The sequence below is a fragment of the Scyliorhinus torazame genome, chromosome 1 (assembly GCF_047496885.1).
Source record: "Scyliorhinus torazame isolate Kashiwa2021f chromosome 1, sScyTor2.1, whole genome shotgun sequence".
Taxonomy (NCBI): Eukaryota; Metazoa; Chordata; class Chondrichthyes; order Carcharhiniformes; family Scyliorhinidae; genus Scyliorhinus; species Scyliorhinus torazame.
Window position 1 is genome coordinate 146,111,418 of NC_092707.1, and position 15,538 is coordinate 146,126,955.

General features: G+C 44.0%; 1 protein-coding gene across 1 annotated transcript in view; it reads right to left on the bottom strand.

Moving 5' to 3' along the window:
* The window catches only part of LOC140414211 (mannosyl-oligosaccharide 1,2-alpha-mannosidase IA-like), a 187,214-nt gene that overhangs the window by 43,892 nt on the left and 127,784 nt on the right, over positions 1–15,538 (bottom strand). Inside the window, exon 8 of the mRNA XM_072500965.1 lies at positions 6,039–6,154. Within this exon, the coding sequence (XP_072357066.1) occupies positions 6,039–6,154 (116 nt within the window). The remainder of the gene's footprint in view (positions 1–6,038; positions 6,155–15,538) is intronic.

Below are 15,538 nucleotides of genomic sequence, written 5' to 3' on the forward strand. Positions count from 1 at the left end.
TGCAGGGTGGCATGTAAAATCCAGCGAGTAGCCTTTCTGTCACCTACCCACCAGCCTGAAATGTGAGCAAGGTGTCAGGCAGCCTGTCCACCCTTGTGCCAAGGGTATCTTAGCCCCCACTGGCATTCCTGCATTTGTCCCAGTGAGAAGACCAGCTTAGGCAACATTAATATTGATAAATTTGTGTTATGCATGTGGGTGGGGGATAATGTCAAGCATGTATACCAGGTTCGATTCCTATTTAGTCTGTTGAATATCAAAAAGACTTGGGTGCTACAATGCATGAGTTTCCAAAGGATAAGTTCTGAGGGGCTTTAACAAAAACAAGTAATAGACTGTTAGCAAAAGAGAATATGCTGGAAAATCTCAACAGGTCTGACAGCATCTGTAAGGAGAAAAAAAGAGCTAACGTTTTGAGTCCAAATGAACCTTTGTCAAAGCTAGACTGTTAGTATGCATTGATCGGAAGATCCAATATAAACCAAAAGGCAAAATATGGCTAAATAGATTGGCATCACTCAAAGTTATTAAGTCACCCAGTTATAGCCTATGTTATAGCCTATTCAAAGAAGAAAAAGAAGCAACACAAAGCAGAGCCACGGATGGAATGTAAACAGAGCAGATCATAAAAAGAGTGGGAAGGTAAGCATTTGGTGAGAGTGAGACTCTTTGATAATTAAGCCAAATGATAGACTTAATATTGGGCATTTAATTTTTATCTTTATCCATTTAATAAAGCAGAAAATGCAAGCAATTACTTACGAGCAGAAACATTTATTTTTTAACAAAGCACCAGTTAAATTCTTTGTCTTCATTTATTGATAGCTGAACAGAGCACAAGTCAAGTCAAGGCAGGTGTGACGAAATGCAACTGGGTTGGGTTTAAAGAACTGATCAAGTACCTGGCTGATGGGAGCCACGGTTGATGCTGTGGAGGGAAACTGGACTTACATAGCCTCCATGATCTTGTATCGCAGATGTTCATAAACTTCAGTTATGAATAAAATTAAACTTGCTCAAAAGCAGAGGAAGATTGAAGATGTTGGGTCCATAATCCAGAGTTTGTCAAAAGCTCAGATAAGGGTGCAGCAACCAACTTGTAATTCATCGACACTGCAACCAGGGCTTTCTTTTGAAATTTCACAAAGAATAGCTTCAATGCTCTTTGGACTTGGTGATGGGAGCTGGAATGTAGGGATACTGAGGGGGTGCAAAGTTCGGTTGGCAACAGTCCCCCGATGCAGTCATCGATGACCCAGTCTTGCTGCACAACAGCTGCATAAAATCTGTCATTAGATGTTTCAGACCCTCCACCTCATCTTCGGCAGGTGTTAGCTCTCCAGCTGCAGCAGTACATGAGGCAGCCTGTGCTTGTGCATGATCAGAACACCCTCCATAGTGTGTCTCGTGCCAATCTTCTCAAACTCCTCCCTCTTCCTCTGGAATCAAGCTCTATCTGCTGTAAGACCCTGTAGCACTCAAAGAGCAGAGATATTGATTGGTAGCTTGAAGGTAAATTTGGACCTTTGCCTGGTTTGGGGAGGCCAATGACTTTGAACATGCACCAGGGTATAGATAGTCTTCCTGCGCAGATACCCTTTGTAAGGAGTTGGGCCAACCAGCAATGGGCACATGGACCACGGGTTTGAGGAACTCGGAAATAATGCCATAATTATTGGCAACAGTGCCAGGCTTATTGTAGCATGTTGTCCAACTCCACTGCAGTGAAGGACTCAGGGCATGATCTGAAATTGTAATGCCTTCGAAAGATTCTCCACAGGTCTTCTTGTTGTTTCACTTCTTTCCTCAGGGTCACCTTTCCCATATGGGGGAGATGATCACTACTTTGTTGGCTTTTAAAGATAGTCAGTTGGGTGTTAGCGGTTGCTCTAAGGTGGTGTAGGAGCCTCCTGCATTTCTGGGTGAAATTCAAGTTCCTCGTGGTTTCTTCCCATCTAGCTCGGCAGGCAGTGTCTAAGGACCCCATCAAACGATCAGCTGCATCTGGGTCACCAGTTTCATCGTAGTGTTGAAGGAGAGAAGCGCATTCCTCTTTGAGGCACAGGTGTACACGGGGCAATAACCTCAAGGGATGGATTTGGTGGCTACTTTGTGGATGGTTTTGGAAAAGCGGTTGTATGCCTGCTCTATGGGGACACGGTAGGGTGGTGTTGTTACCACACTTTGTTCCAGTGCCTTGTGGTATTTCTCCCAGTTGGCTTTGCGCAGGTTTCACGGCTTCTTCGCTTGGTAGTTGAAGGCTGTTACCATGCTTTTTCAACGTCCTATCTCCAGTATCCAGCGTTGGTCTGTGCGGAAAGCTATGCAAGACTTGGTATGGTGTTGGGAATGGGCTGCTGTGTGTTCAGCTGACCCAGCAAAGGTCAGGTAAGTTGCCCTCTAAAAATAGAGTATAGAACTGGAGCATGGAGTGGAACCATAGATTGCAAAGAGGAGAAAAGAAAGGACTGAGATCAGGACAAATTACTTTAAAGTGTTATGAATATTTAGAATTCTTTACTCCAGAGGATCATAGATGCTCCATCATTGAAAACATTGAAGGCTGCAATAGACAGATTTTTAAACTCTCAGGGAATCGAGATCTATGGAAATTGTGAGGGAAAGTGGAATTGAAGGCAAAGATCAGCCATGATGGTATTAAATGGCAGAGCTGGCTTCATGGACCATATAGTCTACGCCTGTTTCTATTTATTGAGAGGTTTTTTGCAGTCAAATCAAAACTATATAGCAGAATAGTAATTTGGGTAAAATTAAGCAGATTGTGATAGGAAGAGACTAAAGAATTTAATAGAGCATTAATGACTAGGGTCACACCAGGGAGAAAATAGTAAAAGGTTTTAAAGATGAATATACAAAGCATGTGTAACAAGAGATGAATTAATAGCACAAAGAGATACATAGATTTGACCCAGTAGCCATTACTAAGATGTGGGCGCAGGGTGACCCAAGGTTAGCTCCATTTCCCTCTCATCAGATGTTTCCTGACCTGTTTCATTTTCATTTCATTTTATTCCAAGGTACGTGGTTTTTTTAAAAAACAGGCAAAAGGAAGCAGAGAAGCCCTGATAAAAGAGAGGATAAAAACAGAAGTGAGAAAGGATCTTAACTCAGAATATCAGGATACAGAATCAGTGTGGATCATAGAATCATAGAATTTACAGTGCAGAAGGCGGCCATTCGGCCCATTGAGTCTGACTGGCCCTTGGAAAGAGCACCCGACCCAGGCCCACACCGCCACTCTATTCTCGTAACCCCACGTCACCTTTTTGGACACGAAGAGCAATTTAGCATGGCCAATCCACCTAACCTGCACATCTTTGGACTGTGGGAGGAAACCGGAGCACCCGGAGGAAACCCACGCAGACATGGGGAGAACGTGCAGACTCTGCAGACAGTGACCCAAGCCGGGAAGCAAACCTGGGACCCTGGAACTGAAAAGCAACTGTGCTAACCACTATGCGGCCGTGCTGTTCGTGTTCTATTGTTGCTGCTGATCGAGCAGAGAAATGACGATGAGCAGAATACAATGGTAGGAAGAGGATTTAGCCTCCGAAAAGAAAACATAGTGCTGGACATAGTATGCAGAAGGAAACAAGGGTAATGGAATAATCTTGTAACAGTTTAATTTTCATGTGGACTGGCTAAACTAAACTGGTTAAAGTAATTTGTTGGATGAATTCAAAGAATGAAGTTGAGTGAGTTTCCTGAAACAATATGTCAAGGAACCAACATGAGAACGGTCTATTTTAGATCTAGGTTGAGACAGGGTTAATTCATAATCTTGTACTAAAGTACCCTCTTGGGAAGAGTGATCATGAAATAATCGCATTTCCTATTACATTTGAGGGGGGGGGTTTAATACAAAACTAGAATCTTAGATTTAGACAAAGCCAATTGCAGAGTCAGCATAACCTTGTATTTGAAATTCTCATCCTGGTTTTCCAATTTCTCCATGGCCTCACTCCTCTCTATTTCTATAACTTTATTTAGCCCTATAAACTCCGAGATCTGTACTCTCACAATTCTTCTAACCTCACGTGAAACACTAAAAATCAGGGATGCACTATTGGTAGTCGTGCCTCCAGCTTCCAAGGATCCGAGCTCTAGAATTCCATCCTTTAAACCTCCCCACCTCTTCCCTGTTTTTAAAATGCTCCTTTAAAACTTTCTGATTTGACCAAGTATTTGGTCATCAGGCCTAATGTCTCTTCATCAAACTGTTCACGAATACTCTTGTGTGAAGTAGCTTTGGAAGTTAGCAATTTTAAGGTGCTATTTAATGGAGCATTGTTGCTGCTGAGGTATATTTGGAAATTGAGGGGATGACATAATGAGACAAAAGAAATATAAATCGGTTAAGTGATTGTGGGGTGGGAAGGTAGTAGCTGAAGTGTAATGTGGGGAGGTGTGAAATTATGTACTTGAGGAATTGTAAAGCAACATTTTTTTAAAAAGTGAGACAAGTAAATATTGCTATTCGGACTGATTATTAAATCTGAGGCATGGTAAACCATTACAAATCCCAAGTTAAGCTCAGCTGGAATATTGTGTACAATTCTGGGCACCACACTTTTAAGATCTTGGAAAAGGTACAGAGAAAGTTTACAATAATAATATAATAATCGCTTATTGTCACAAGTAAGCTTCAATGAAGTTACTGTGAAAAGCCCCTAGTCGCCACATTCCGGCGTCTGTTCGGGGAGCCGGTACGGGAATTGTACCCGCGCTGCTGGCATTGTTCTGCATTGCAAGCCAGCTATTTAGTCCACTGTGTTAAACCAGCCCCTTACATGGATAATATAAAGAATGGAAGGCTATGTGGAAAAGCTGAGATTGTTCTCCTTAGAGCAGAAAGGTTAAGAGAACTCATAAACTTATTCAAAATTGAGGATGTGTTATTCTTCGGTAAACAGCAAGACCTGGACAAACCGACAAACCAGTGTTCACTGGTTTGTCCAGGTCTTGCTGTTTATGGACAGAATGCTAACCCATTCTCTTCCCACAAGGTTTGATTTTAACTTTCATTTTCTTTTTTTTCTTCTAAATTTAGAGTACCCAATTATTATTTTTTCCCCAATTAAGGGGCAATTTAGCGTGGCCAATCCACCTAACCTGCACATCTTTGGGTTGTGGGGGTGAAACCCATGCAGACACGGGGAGAATGTGCAAACTCCACACGGACAGTGACCCAGGGCCGGGATTCGAACCCGGGTCCTCGGCGCCACTGTGCCACGTACTCCCCAACTTTCATTTTCTGAGCCTGCAAGAAGAGCACTTGTTGTAAGCCAGTGAGTGGGATCCTTTACAGATGCAGATTAAGTTCTGACTACATCAGGCACTACTGCTATTGTTACCATGGACCGGAACTGGGAAGCCATTGTAGGAAGAGGAGACTAGAAGAGTCTTATTGCCTTTAGTGATTGTAATTTTATTCTCCATTCTAGTGATAAGATTCCCAGTTTCCCTGGGCTGTCCCCATGACTAATTTTCTTTCATGTAATTTTATCCATTCTATGGCCTTCCCAAACTTCTTGTAGGGCGTTCTAACTGTGGCCTAATCTATGATTTATGTTGTTTTGGCATCACTGCCTCTTTCTGCTTCAAGGTGGATTTATAAAAACCTTCAGTCTTGGGAGCATCAGGAATTAATTCAGCTCTTTTGTTGAGCTCAATTCAAACTGCTGCAATCTACTTCAATGGTAGGGGGGGAGCGGCTCGTATGACAAGTAAATAACCTTATGAGCAGCATTGCCACAGTCACAAATTTAAAACAAATCCTACTTGTACTTTACCTTCATTCAACAGCTCACACTTTGTTAACTCAATTTGTCTCTTAATAATATCAATAGTGCTGCTTTTTCTAACCTAGAGAAGTCTCCCATAATTTAAGGATTTAATTGGTGATCAGGAAAAGAAATGTCCATGATGAAACAATTACATAAACCAACTGTCTTCATCCAGAATGTCATTATTTTTAAGATAGCCACATTATTTTAAATATTTGTGGAGTTCTGTACCTGTAAAGCCTCATAATACATTGTTTTGGCTTCCTCATCAGTTTTATCGGACATAAGCCAGGCTTTGATCAAATATTCATAGAAACTGTCCCCAAGCCCACCAATGGAAACATGATCTAGAAAACAAAGAGCAAAAAAATTAGTTTCTATCAGGTGTTGAGATCTTACCTGATTCTCACTACTATGCACTAAAAATAATCAAGCAAGAAATAAGGAAGTTCCTTCTGGTGTCATAACTGTGTTAACAATAAAATAAAACTTAATTCCAAGAAACCGGTTTCTTATTACGACATCTGCCCATACAACATATTGAAAAAATGCAACCCCAGCACTATTCTTTTATCCACAGTATTTATTGCAACATAACTTCATTTCCTTCAGGAGAAACTGGAAACATGTAGGTCACTGGAAGTTTTTGAAGGAATATTTTTTGATTATAAAATCTCTGTCCATCTTTCAATAACCCCCAATTTGAAGCTCCAAACAGGTTTCCACCAACACCACAGCACCAAAATGGCCTTAACCAAATCACAAATGACATTCTCTACATGTGACCAGACTGCATTATCGATAATCACCTTTCACTGTCTGCAGCTTTTAACATAGTGGATCACACCATGCTTCACCAAAGTCCATTATCCATTATCCAGCTCAGTGGGATTACACTTGCTTGATGCCACTTTTAGCTATCAAATGTAGCCAGAACATTTTCTGCAATAGCTTTGTTCCTCATTCTATCCATGGTTACATCTGTCAGTCCTACAGGATCTCTCCTTAGCCCCCTCTCATTTTTATCTTCTACAGATAAATCAGCATTTACATATTCACAGTGCAATGAAAATTCATGACAACAAAAGCCTGATACTAAATCAGCTCCAGCATATCTTAAGGAAAAGTACTCTTAATAAACCATACTGCAAAAGATAGATCACCATAGTAACAAGAATAAGACAGCTATGCAGTTATTTGAACATTTGCCTATATTTTTCTTCAGCCCAGAGGCAGGTCTGACCTCAGCACCGCAATTTCCACCAGGGGTAGGGCAAGGAGGCAGGTTCCAAATACACCCTGGCCAAAACAGTGATCAGACCACGTTCTGTTGGCACCAATTTGACCGACACTGGCCATCCAGCCCACTGAGCCATCCAACTCCATCCCTCCATCGCTGTGATGTCATACACTTTTACATGCATGTTGTAGCCTGGCGCTATGGATAGTGATGGTAGAGGCTCCAATGTCTTTCCATCACATGGTGGATCAGGATTCTCTCCTACTCTTGTTGCCTGTTGGTTTATGTTGGAAGGATTTACAAATTGATATTCAACCTGTTTGGCCACATTATGAGTGAACTTTTCTTGGCCATCAAGTTTGGAATGGGACTTCTACCGAGGGCTTCTGGCATCTCAGCAGGTCACTGCCACTGCGAGAGATGGATAAGGCACCTAGTCTCTCTGCTAGGTGCCATTCATCAATGTTAAGGAGGGAGGTTCAAACCTCAATGCCAGTGGATCTCCTGTTGCATCTGCTGGCTCCCCTCAGGGTGTTCCAGGCAAAAGCAGTAGGTCATCCAACCCTTTTTGCCATGGCAATCTGATAAGGCTGTGCCCAGCCATGGCATTGCACATTCCCAGAGGACATTTGTCAAGGTCATCACTGTGAACAGGATATCACAGTCAGCAGGCCGCCAGAAATGCCGCTGTCAGCTAGGGAGGGATGGCATCAAGATACAGCACTCACAAGCAGTGGTTTAAGGGAAGCGGTGGCATAGTGGTATTGTCACTGGACTAGTAATCCAGAGATCCAGCGTAATGCTCTGTCAAATTTTACCAAGGCAGATGGTGACATTTGAATTCAATACAAATCTGGAATTAAAAGTCTAATAATGACCATGAAACCACTGTCGACTGTCCTGAAAGAAAAAGCCATCTGGTGACCTTTTAGGAAAGAAAATCTGCCATCCTTATTGTGTGACACACGCAACTCCAGATCCACAGAAATCAGGTTGACTCTTAAATGGCCTGGCAAGCCACTCAATTCTAAGAATGGGCAACAATGGGGTGGCCCAGCCAGCGGTGCCCACATCTCATGAAAGAATAAAAAAATACACAAGAGGGATTTTCATGGGTGATATAACTTTAGTCGATAAGTGCTCCATGTTCAAAGTGTTAACTTAGCCACCATAAAAAGATTTCATTACGTGTCATGTCACAGGTGGAAAGGGCTACAAACTTTATTTCAGAGGTGATAACTTGACATAAGGTGATAGGATGGACTCATTGGGAATGTTCATTAAGATAGTTTCACCCTTGCCCGCACTTTAAGGCCATGCCTTGGATGCCTGGCTGCAAGAACAGAAAATCCCTGCCTCCCGAAGGTTCCCCACTTCTACATCCACATCCTCACCTTAGGCCTCGTCTGGCTCATTAGACCCATCACTTGAGTCATCCTCTGCAGCCTGTGGAGTTGCCTCACTGCCTTCATCCTCAAATGGGTCCCCCCTTGACAAGAGCCAGATTGCCGTTGCATGCTGCACTCTGCACAATAACTGAGACACACTTTGCAGGATATTGCAGTGCTCCCTATTCGCTCCAGGCAGCAGAACCGCTTGAACAGTCCAATGGTCCTCTCAATTACTGCCCTTGTAAAGGCATATTCTACCTCTCCTCTGTTTTTGTCCTTGGGTGTTGGAGTAGCATCATGAGGCACCTTTTCAGGGGATAACTTTTGTCACCCAGGAACCAACCATTCAACTGAGCTGAAGCGACCTGGAGGCCTTGGTACCTGGGAGTGTCGCAGGTTGTACGCATCATGGGAGCTGCCAGTACCTGTAAAATCTGTGCCTTGTGGACACAAAGAATCTTACAAGTTCATGGAGTGGAACCCCTTTCTGTGGACGAAGGTACCCGGCTCACCCACTGGCACCTTTATAGCCACATTCATACAATCTAACCTGGATGCAGGGGGACCCAGCAATTGGAGCAAAGCCTCTGGTTCACTCAGCCAGACTGCCATCGTTGGCCCAGAAATGAATGAGGTTTGTGACGCTCTGAACAGAGTGTCAGTGACCAGCTTGACGCAGCTGCGAACAGCAGACGGGAAAACACCTCATGGACTTCCCACTGACCTTTGGGGAAAATTGGAGGCGCAAAAGATCCACTGCAGCCTTAAGGGTCAATGGCATATAGTGACCACTTACCCTGTTTGAGGTGATGTCTGAGCCCATCATCGGGAGGTGACAGTGACCCCCCAAGGAGTCTCCTTCTGTCTGCACCTCCCGCTGCCTTAGGAAAGCGGGCAACAAAAGACCCCTCCCACCTGCCTTATTCAGTCTTCCAACTTCTTCCATCGGCAAGAGATACAAAAGTCTGAGAACACACACGAACAGACTCAAAAACAGCTTCTTCCTCGCTATTACCAGACTCCTAAACGACTCTCTTCTGGACTGATCTGATCTCTTCGCACATGATCTCTACTTAGTACTACACTCCTGTATGCTTCACCCGATGCCTGTGTCTATGTAATTACATTGTGTATTTTATGTTTGCTATATGTATTTTCTTTTCATGTACGGAATGATCGGTTTGAGCTATACGCAGAACAATATTTTTCACTGTACCTCAGTACACGTGCCAATAAACCAATCCAATCCAATGTTGAGGTAGCTAGACCGCTGCCTGTAAATTCTGCCTGCAAGATAATGGAATCTTCTGTGAATACTTCAGTCTTGCATGTCCTGCTGGCCATGTACCCGCTCTGACTGTGCCTCTCTCTGGGCTGCCTGCAGACATCAACCCTCCTCTCCCTTCTGGCCCTCTCTTCCTCTTCAGAGGTTGTCCTTCCATAAGGGTAGACAATTCCCATTTGCTGGAACACAGATGCCACAGGATAGTGTACCAAGGGTGCAGAAAGCCTCCAAGAAAGATTGCAAGCCAGAAAGAGTCCTCCAGAAAACACATGAAATGCAATGAACTTTCAGAAAATCACCTGCACCCAACTCTCTCCTAAATTCATGCCTCCTCACAATGTCACTGCTCTGGTCAACTTTTATCCCACCATGGATTGAGTTTGAATAAAAACTGAATGGCCGCCTGCCCGAGCACGGAGTGCAAAATCATACGGCCATGCATAATTCGAGACAATTGCCTTTTTAATGAGTTAAGTGTTGACAAGTGCGCTTCTGACTCCCGCATGTGCCCCCGACTGTAATACAGTATGATAACGTTGGGATGCTCGGGCAATGTCGTTTCACACTAGTTCAGGTCGGCTGTGCATACACTCGGAGAAGATAAAATTCTAGCCACTGGATCTTTCACATTCATCCGAGAGGGCAGATAGGAATGGGATTCCAAAGGTTACGGATTTTGGGAAACTGGATGAGATTATTCTTAAAGTATGCAAACATAAACCCAAGATGTTGTTAAAATTTGAATGGCAATTGTCTAGTATATTTTCTATTAATAAATGACTTGTCTTCATTGTCCGAGACAGTTAATTAGCAATCCTAAAGTAAAGGAGAATTTCATATTTAGTTTGAAAGTGATATGGTTACATTCAAACTAGGGTCTTAATTTCAAAACAAAGATAATTATGTAGGTATGAGAGGCGAGTTGACAGTGATAGATTAGAAAATTAAATTAAAACATACAGTAATGGTGTACATTTAAATAAAAAATTTAAAACAAGTATATATTCACTGGAAGAATAAAAGCCCCACTGGGGTGCAACTCAAGAACACAACTATGTTTATATAATTGTTGTTCACTAGGTCTAAACCACATTGCCATTTTTCTATTCAGTCCTTCAGAACTAACCAAAGACTTATTATTCACTCGCGTTTAACAAGAAATACAGATCACTAAACACAACGAATCTAAACATTAGGTATCCAAGTACTTTACCTAGAATCCTTGGGTTCTGCAGTTCCACTCCTTTTGAATTGGACAATAAACTGCCTACTTCCGTGCCATCGACTTCCTACCAACACCAAATTTTCCATTTCCCTGTGGGATCCACTCAAATTGTTATTCACCTAGCTTTCTACTCAAGCTCTTTCTGCTTCTTTTATTTCTCTCTTGTAATCTAATCTTTCTTTCTCTCTTTTTATTTCCAGAATGACATTGAATTAAATATTTTTTTAAAAAAATATTTTTATTAAGATTTTTGTGTTTTTGTTTACAGAGTGAGGGGATGTGAGTGAGGCCCCTATGCAGGTCTCCCCACCCTTCGCTCTATTGGCTGTAGGCTTCAAACATGTCTTGGAACACTTTGATGAATGGCTTCCATGTATTGTGGAAGCCCTCTCCTGACCCTCGGATGGTGAATTTGATTTTCTCCAGGTCGAGAAATTCCGACTGGTCAGCCAGCTAGTCTGCAGGTTTAGGTTGTGCTGCTGACCGGCAGCCGAGCATGATGCTTCGGCGTGCGAATAGGGAGGCAAAAGCAAGTACGGCGGCTCCCCTCCTCATAAATAGCTCAGGCTGGTTTGATACCCCGAAGACGGCCACTTTCGGGCTTGGCGCCACCCCTCACCCCCACAACCTTAAACATGGCTTCAAAGAAGGTTGTCCAGAATCCGGCAAGTCCAGGGCAAGCCCATAATGTGGGTGTGGTTGGTTGAGCCTCCAGGGCGCCAATTCAGTCACTCTGGTCTGTCGAGGCTTCTGCCAGTTCTTTGATTGTATTTCCCTTAGCCTCTAGTCACTTCTCCATCTTGTCAAGGGCCACCTGCACGGTGGTCAGCGCTTCCGCCACTGCCACCATGACTGTCATCTTGATCTCTACTTTTATTTCTTCCTTTAATTCCTTCCGTCTTCCAACCATGCTCCGGGGGCGGGGCGCTAGTCTTCGTCTTACGGGTTGCTGGTCTTCCTCTCTCGGGTGTGGCTGGGGACCCCATGCCTCACGGGTTCACTGACTTGTTCGCTCACATATCCTGTCCTTTACCGCTGCTTTTTGTTTCTTTGGCGCTGCTGCTTCCCAGCCTTTCTTCTAGTCTTTGTGTTGTTGAGAGTATGGGGATGTTTTATTCCAGTTTTTGCAGGCTAATTTTGATTAAAAGTGCCCATTTTCTTGTCGTTCAGAGGAGATCCACCTTGTGGCCGACTGTTCAGCATTCCGTCACCGGCGTCCTGAATTAATATGTTACTGACAGTTCCTTGTTCAGGGTCTATGCAGCTCATTTTTCCAAGCTACTTGGTTAGGGGGACAATCTTGGGTCCTTTTCTACGAAGGCCCCAAATACTCTGTCAAGGGCGCTGTGTTTTTTTTTATTGAGGTAGTTAGCTGCAAGAAACTTCCAGTGCTAAGCTTATAAAATGTCTTTGTAAACAGAGTAGATTCACCGTAGGTAAATATTGGATATCTTTTGATGTGGTACCTGCACAGTTAAGAGTGTGTGATGAAACAGGTTACAGGAAGAGAAAGGAAACATGTTATCTTGGTGCGTGCTGGAAATGCTTTTGCACAGAATACCAGTGTCAATACACAGAGTGTCATGCTGCTGAGTGCACTTTACTGAGTGAGTGAACATTGAGGAAAAGCAGTGAAATAAGTTAGAGGATAATTGGCTTTTGGGTTGCCACAAAGCTCTCCTTGAACCACACCCTTAATGAAGGATCTTCATACGAATCTGGACTACATGGCTCTGACCTATGGGTATTCTTCTCTGTTGGGAATGTGGTGCATTCTCACATGCTCCTCCAGCTCCCTTGTACTCTGTATATCACCCAGTTCCATATTCTCACCATCTATTTATTGCCTACCCCAATTGCTCCAGTCCATGTGGTGCAGGTACGCCAACAATGCCCTTAATGGGTTGCAGAATTTTGACTTGACAATGTGAAGAAATGTTGATACAGTTCCAAGTCAGGACGCTGTGCGACTTGGAGGGGAACATGCAGGCGGTGGTGGTTCTATGCATCTACTGCCTTTGTCCTTTTGAGTGGTGAAGGTTGCCAAGGCTGCCAAAGAAGAATTGTTGCATTACCTCTTGAAGAGGTACACAATGTTCCCACTGTGCATCAATGGCAAAGAGTGTAGATGTTTAAAGTGGTGAATTGGGTCACAATTAAATGGGCTGCTTTGTCCATGATGGTGTCAAGCTACACAAGCGTTAATAGAGCTGCACTCATCTAAGTAAGTGGACAGTATTCCGTCATACTCCTGCCTTGTGCCTGGAAATGAAAATACAACTAATATCACAGGTGAGATAAGGGTTTTGTGGCAGATGAACATAGAGGAGCATCTTCATTCTGTGAATGATGGGTGGCCTTTGCCTTTGACTTCTTCACCCATTTATTATCCATGCCTTCAGCATTTTCGTATCCTGCAAGAAAGAAATTCTGTCTTGCTTCCTCCATCTTCACCTAATGGATCTATGCAAAAAGAGAAAACCTAAGAATTAACATGAATCCTCGAATGGAAGGTGGTGAAGGGTTTTAGCTATTTTTCATTCGGTTGCTTTTTGGACTGTGTAGGTGTGGAATTGCTAACCTACCACTGAAACAAACTCCATCCTCGCCATCTCCTGTGGCAAGATCAAGGTGCTCATCCATCCGTTCCATAGCTTGCTCCCAGAGGATGAGATTATTAATGATGGGGTTCTTCGTTCCTGTGCCCTGTCACTCTTGAGCATTGATATGTAAACACAGTTTAGTAAATTAGGTAAACTCTGGCAATTGAGGACAGGCTCCCAGCTGTGGTATGATAGCTGATGGTAGAATCCCAAGTGGTTTTAAGATTATACTTCATGTGTACAATGGAAAAATGGTAACACATACTGCATGATCTCCCAACTATTACCCAATTCAACCAGAGTGCAGTATGAATTGTTACTGGTCAGTTCATAATTATTTATTTTTTAATAAACATTTTATGGAGGTATTTCTGATTTTATAACAATAACATAAGAAAACAGTGTACATACAAATATAAACATAGTGCAAAGGCCGTCTTCCTCCCTCACAGGTCCCACCTTTCTTAAACCCTAATGTAAACTAAACTAAACCCCAACCCCTCCCCCACTTCTGCTGACGGTTAATACTCCCCAATGAAGTCGACGAACGGCTGCCACCTCCAAACGAACCCTAACATTGACCTTCTCAGGGCGAACTTGATTTTTCCAGACAGAGAAAGCTAGCCAGGTCTCCGACTTCAGGGGCTTTCAGGACACTTCATGTCCCTCCAATCTAGTAGTATCTGTCTCCGGGCTACCAGGGAGGCAAAGGCCAGAACTTCTGCCTCTTTCTCCTCCTGGAATCCCAGATCTTCCGACACTCCAAAAATCGCCACTTCTGGACTTGGTGCCACCCTTGTTTTTAATACCTTGGACATGACATCCACAAACCCTAAGCTTTGGGCATGCCCAGAACATATGAACAGGGTTCAGTGGTCCTTCCGCACACCTTGCACATCTGTCTTCCACCACAAAGAACCTGCTCATCCGGGCCACTGTCATGTGGGCCCAGTGAACAACCTTGAACTGTATCAGGCTAAGCCTGGCACATGTTGTGGACGCGTTGACTCTACTCAACGCATCCGCCCAGAGACCATCCTTTATCGCTCTTCCTAACTCCTCTTACCATTTGTGTTTCAGCTCCTCAGTCTGTATTTCCTCTGACCCCATGAGTTCCTTGTAAATGTCCGAAACCCTCCCTTCTACCACCCACATTCTGGAAACCACTCTTCTGTACCCCTTGGTGGTAAGAGTGGGAAGGTTGAGACCTGCCTGCGCAGGAAGTCAGGTACCTAAACTCATTTCCACCCGTCAGTTCGAATTTCTCTTCCAACTCCCTCAGGCTGTGGAAGCTCCCCTCTATAAACAGATGTCCCATCCTCTCAATCCCTGCTCTCTGCCATCTCCGGAACCTCCATCTAGCCTTCCCGGGGCAAACCGGTGATTATTACAGATTGGAGACCCAGACCGATGATCCCTCTGCTCCCACACGTTTCCTCCATTGTCCCCAGACTCTCAGGGCCTCCACCACCACGGGGCTGGTGGAGTACCGTGCAGGTGGGAACGACCGAGGCGCCTTAGCAATGCCCCCAAACTAGTGCCCTTGCATGATGCCGCCTCTACTCACTCCCACATCAACCCCCCCACCACGTGCCACTTCCTAATCATGGCTATATTCGCCACCCAATAATAATTACTAAAGTTCGGCAGCACCAGCCTGCCCTCCCCCCGGCTGCGCTCCAGCATCCCCTTTTTTACTCGCAGTGTCTTACTCGCCCATAAATAGCCAGAGATCACCTTATTGACCCGTTTAAAGAAGGTCCGTGGAATAAAGATGGGGAGACACCGAAACACAAACAGGAATCTCGGGAGGACCGTCATTTTCACTGCCTGTACCCTCCCAGCCAGTGATAACGGGAGCATGTCCCACCTTCGGAAATCTTCATTCATTTGGTCTACTAGTCGGGTCAAATTAAACTTGTGTAGTCGTTCCCATTCCCGTGCCACTTGGATGCCGAGGTACCGAAAGCTTCCCCCTACCACTCTA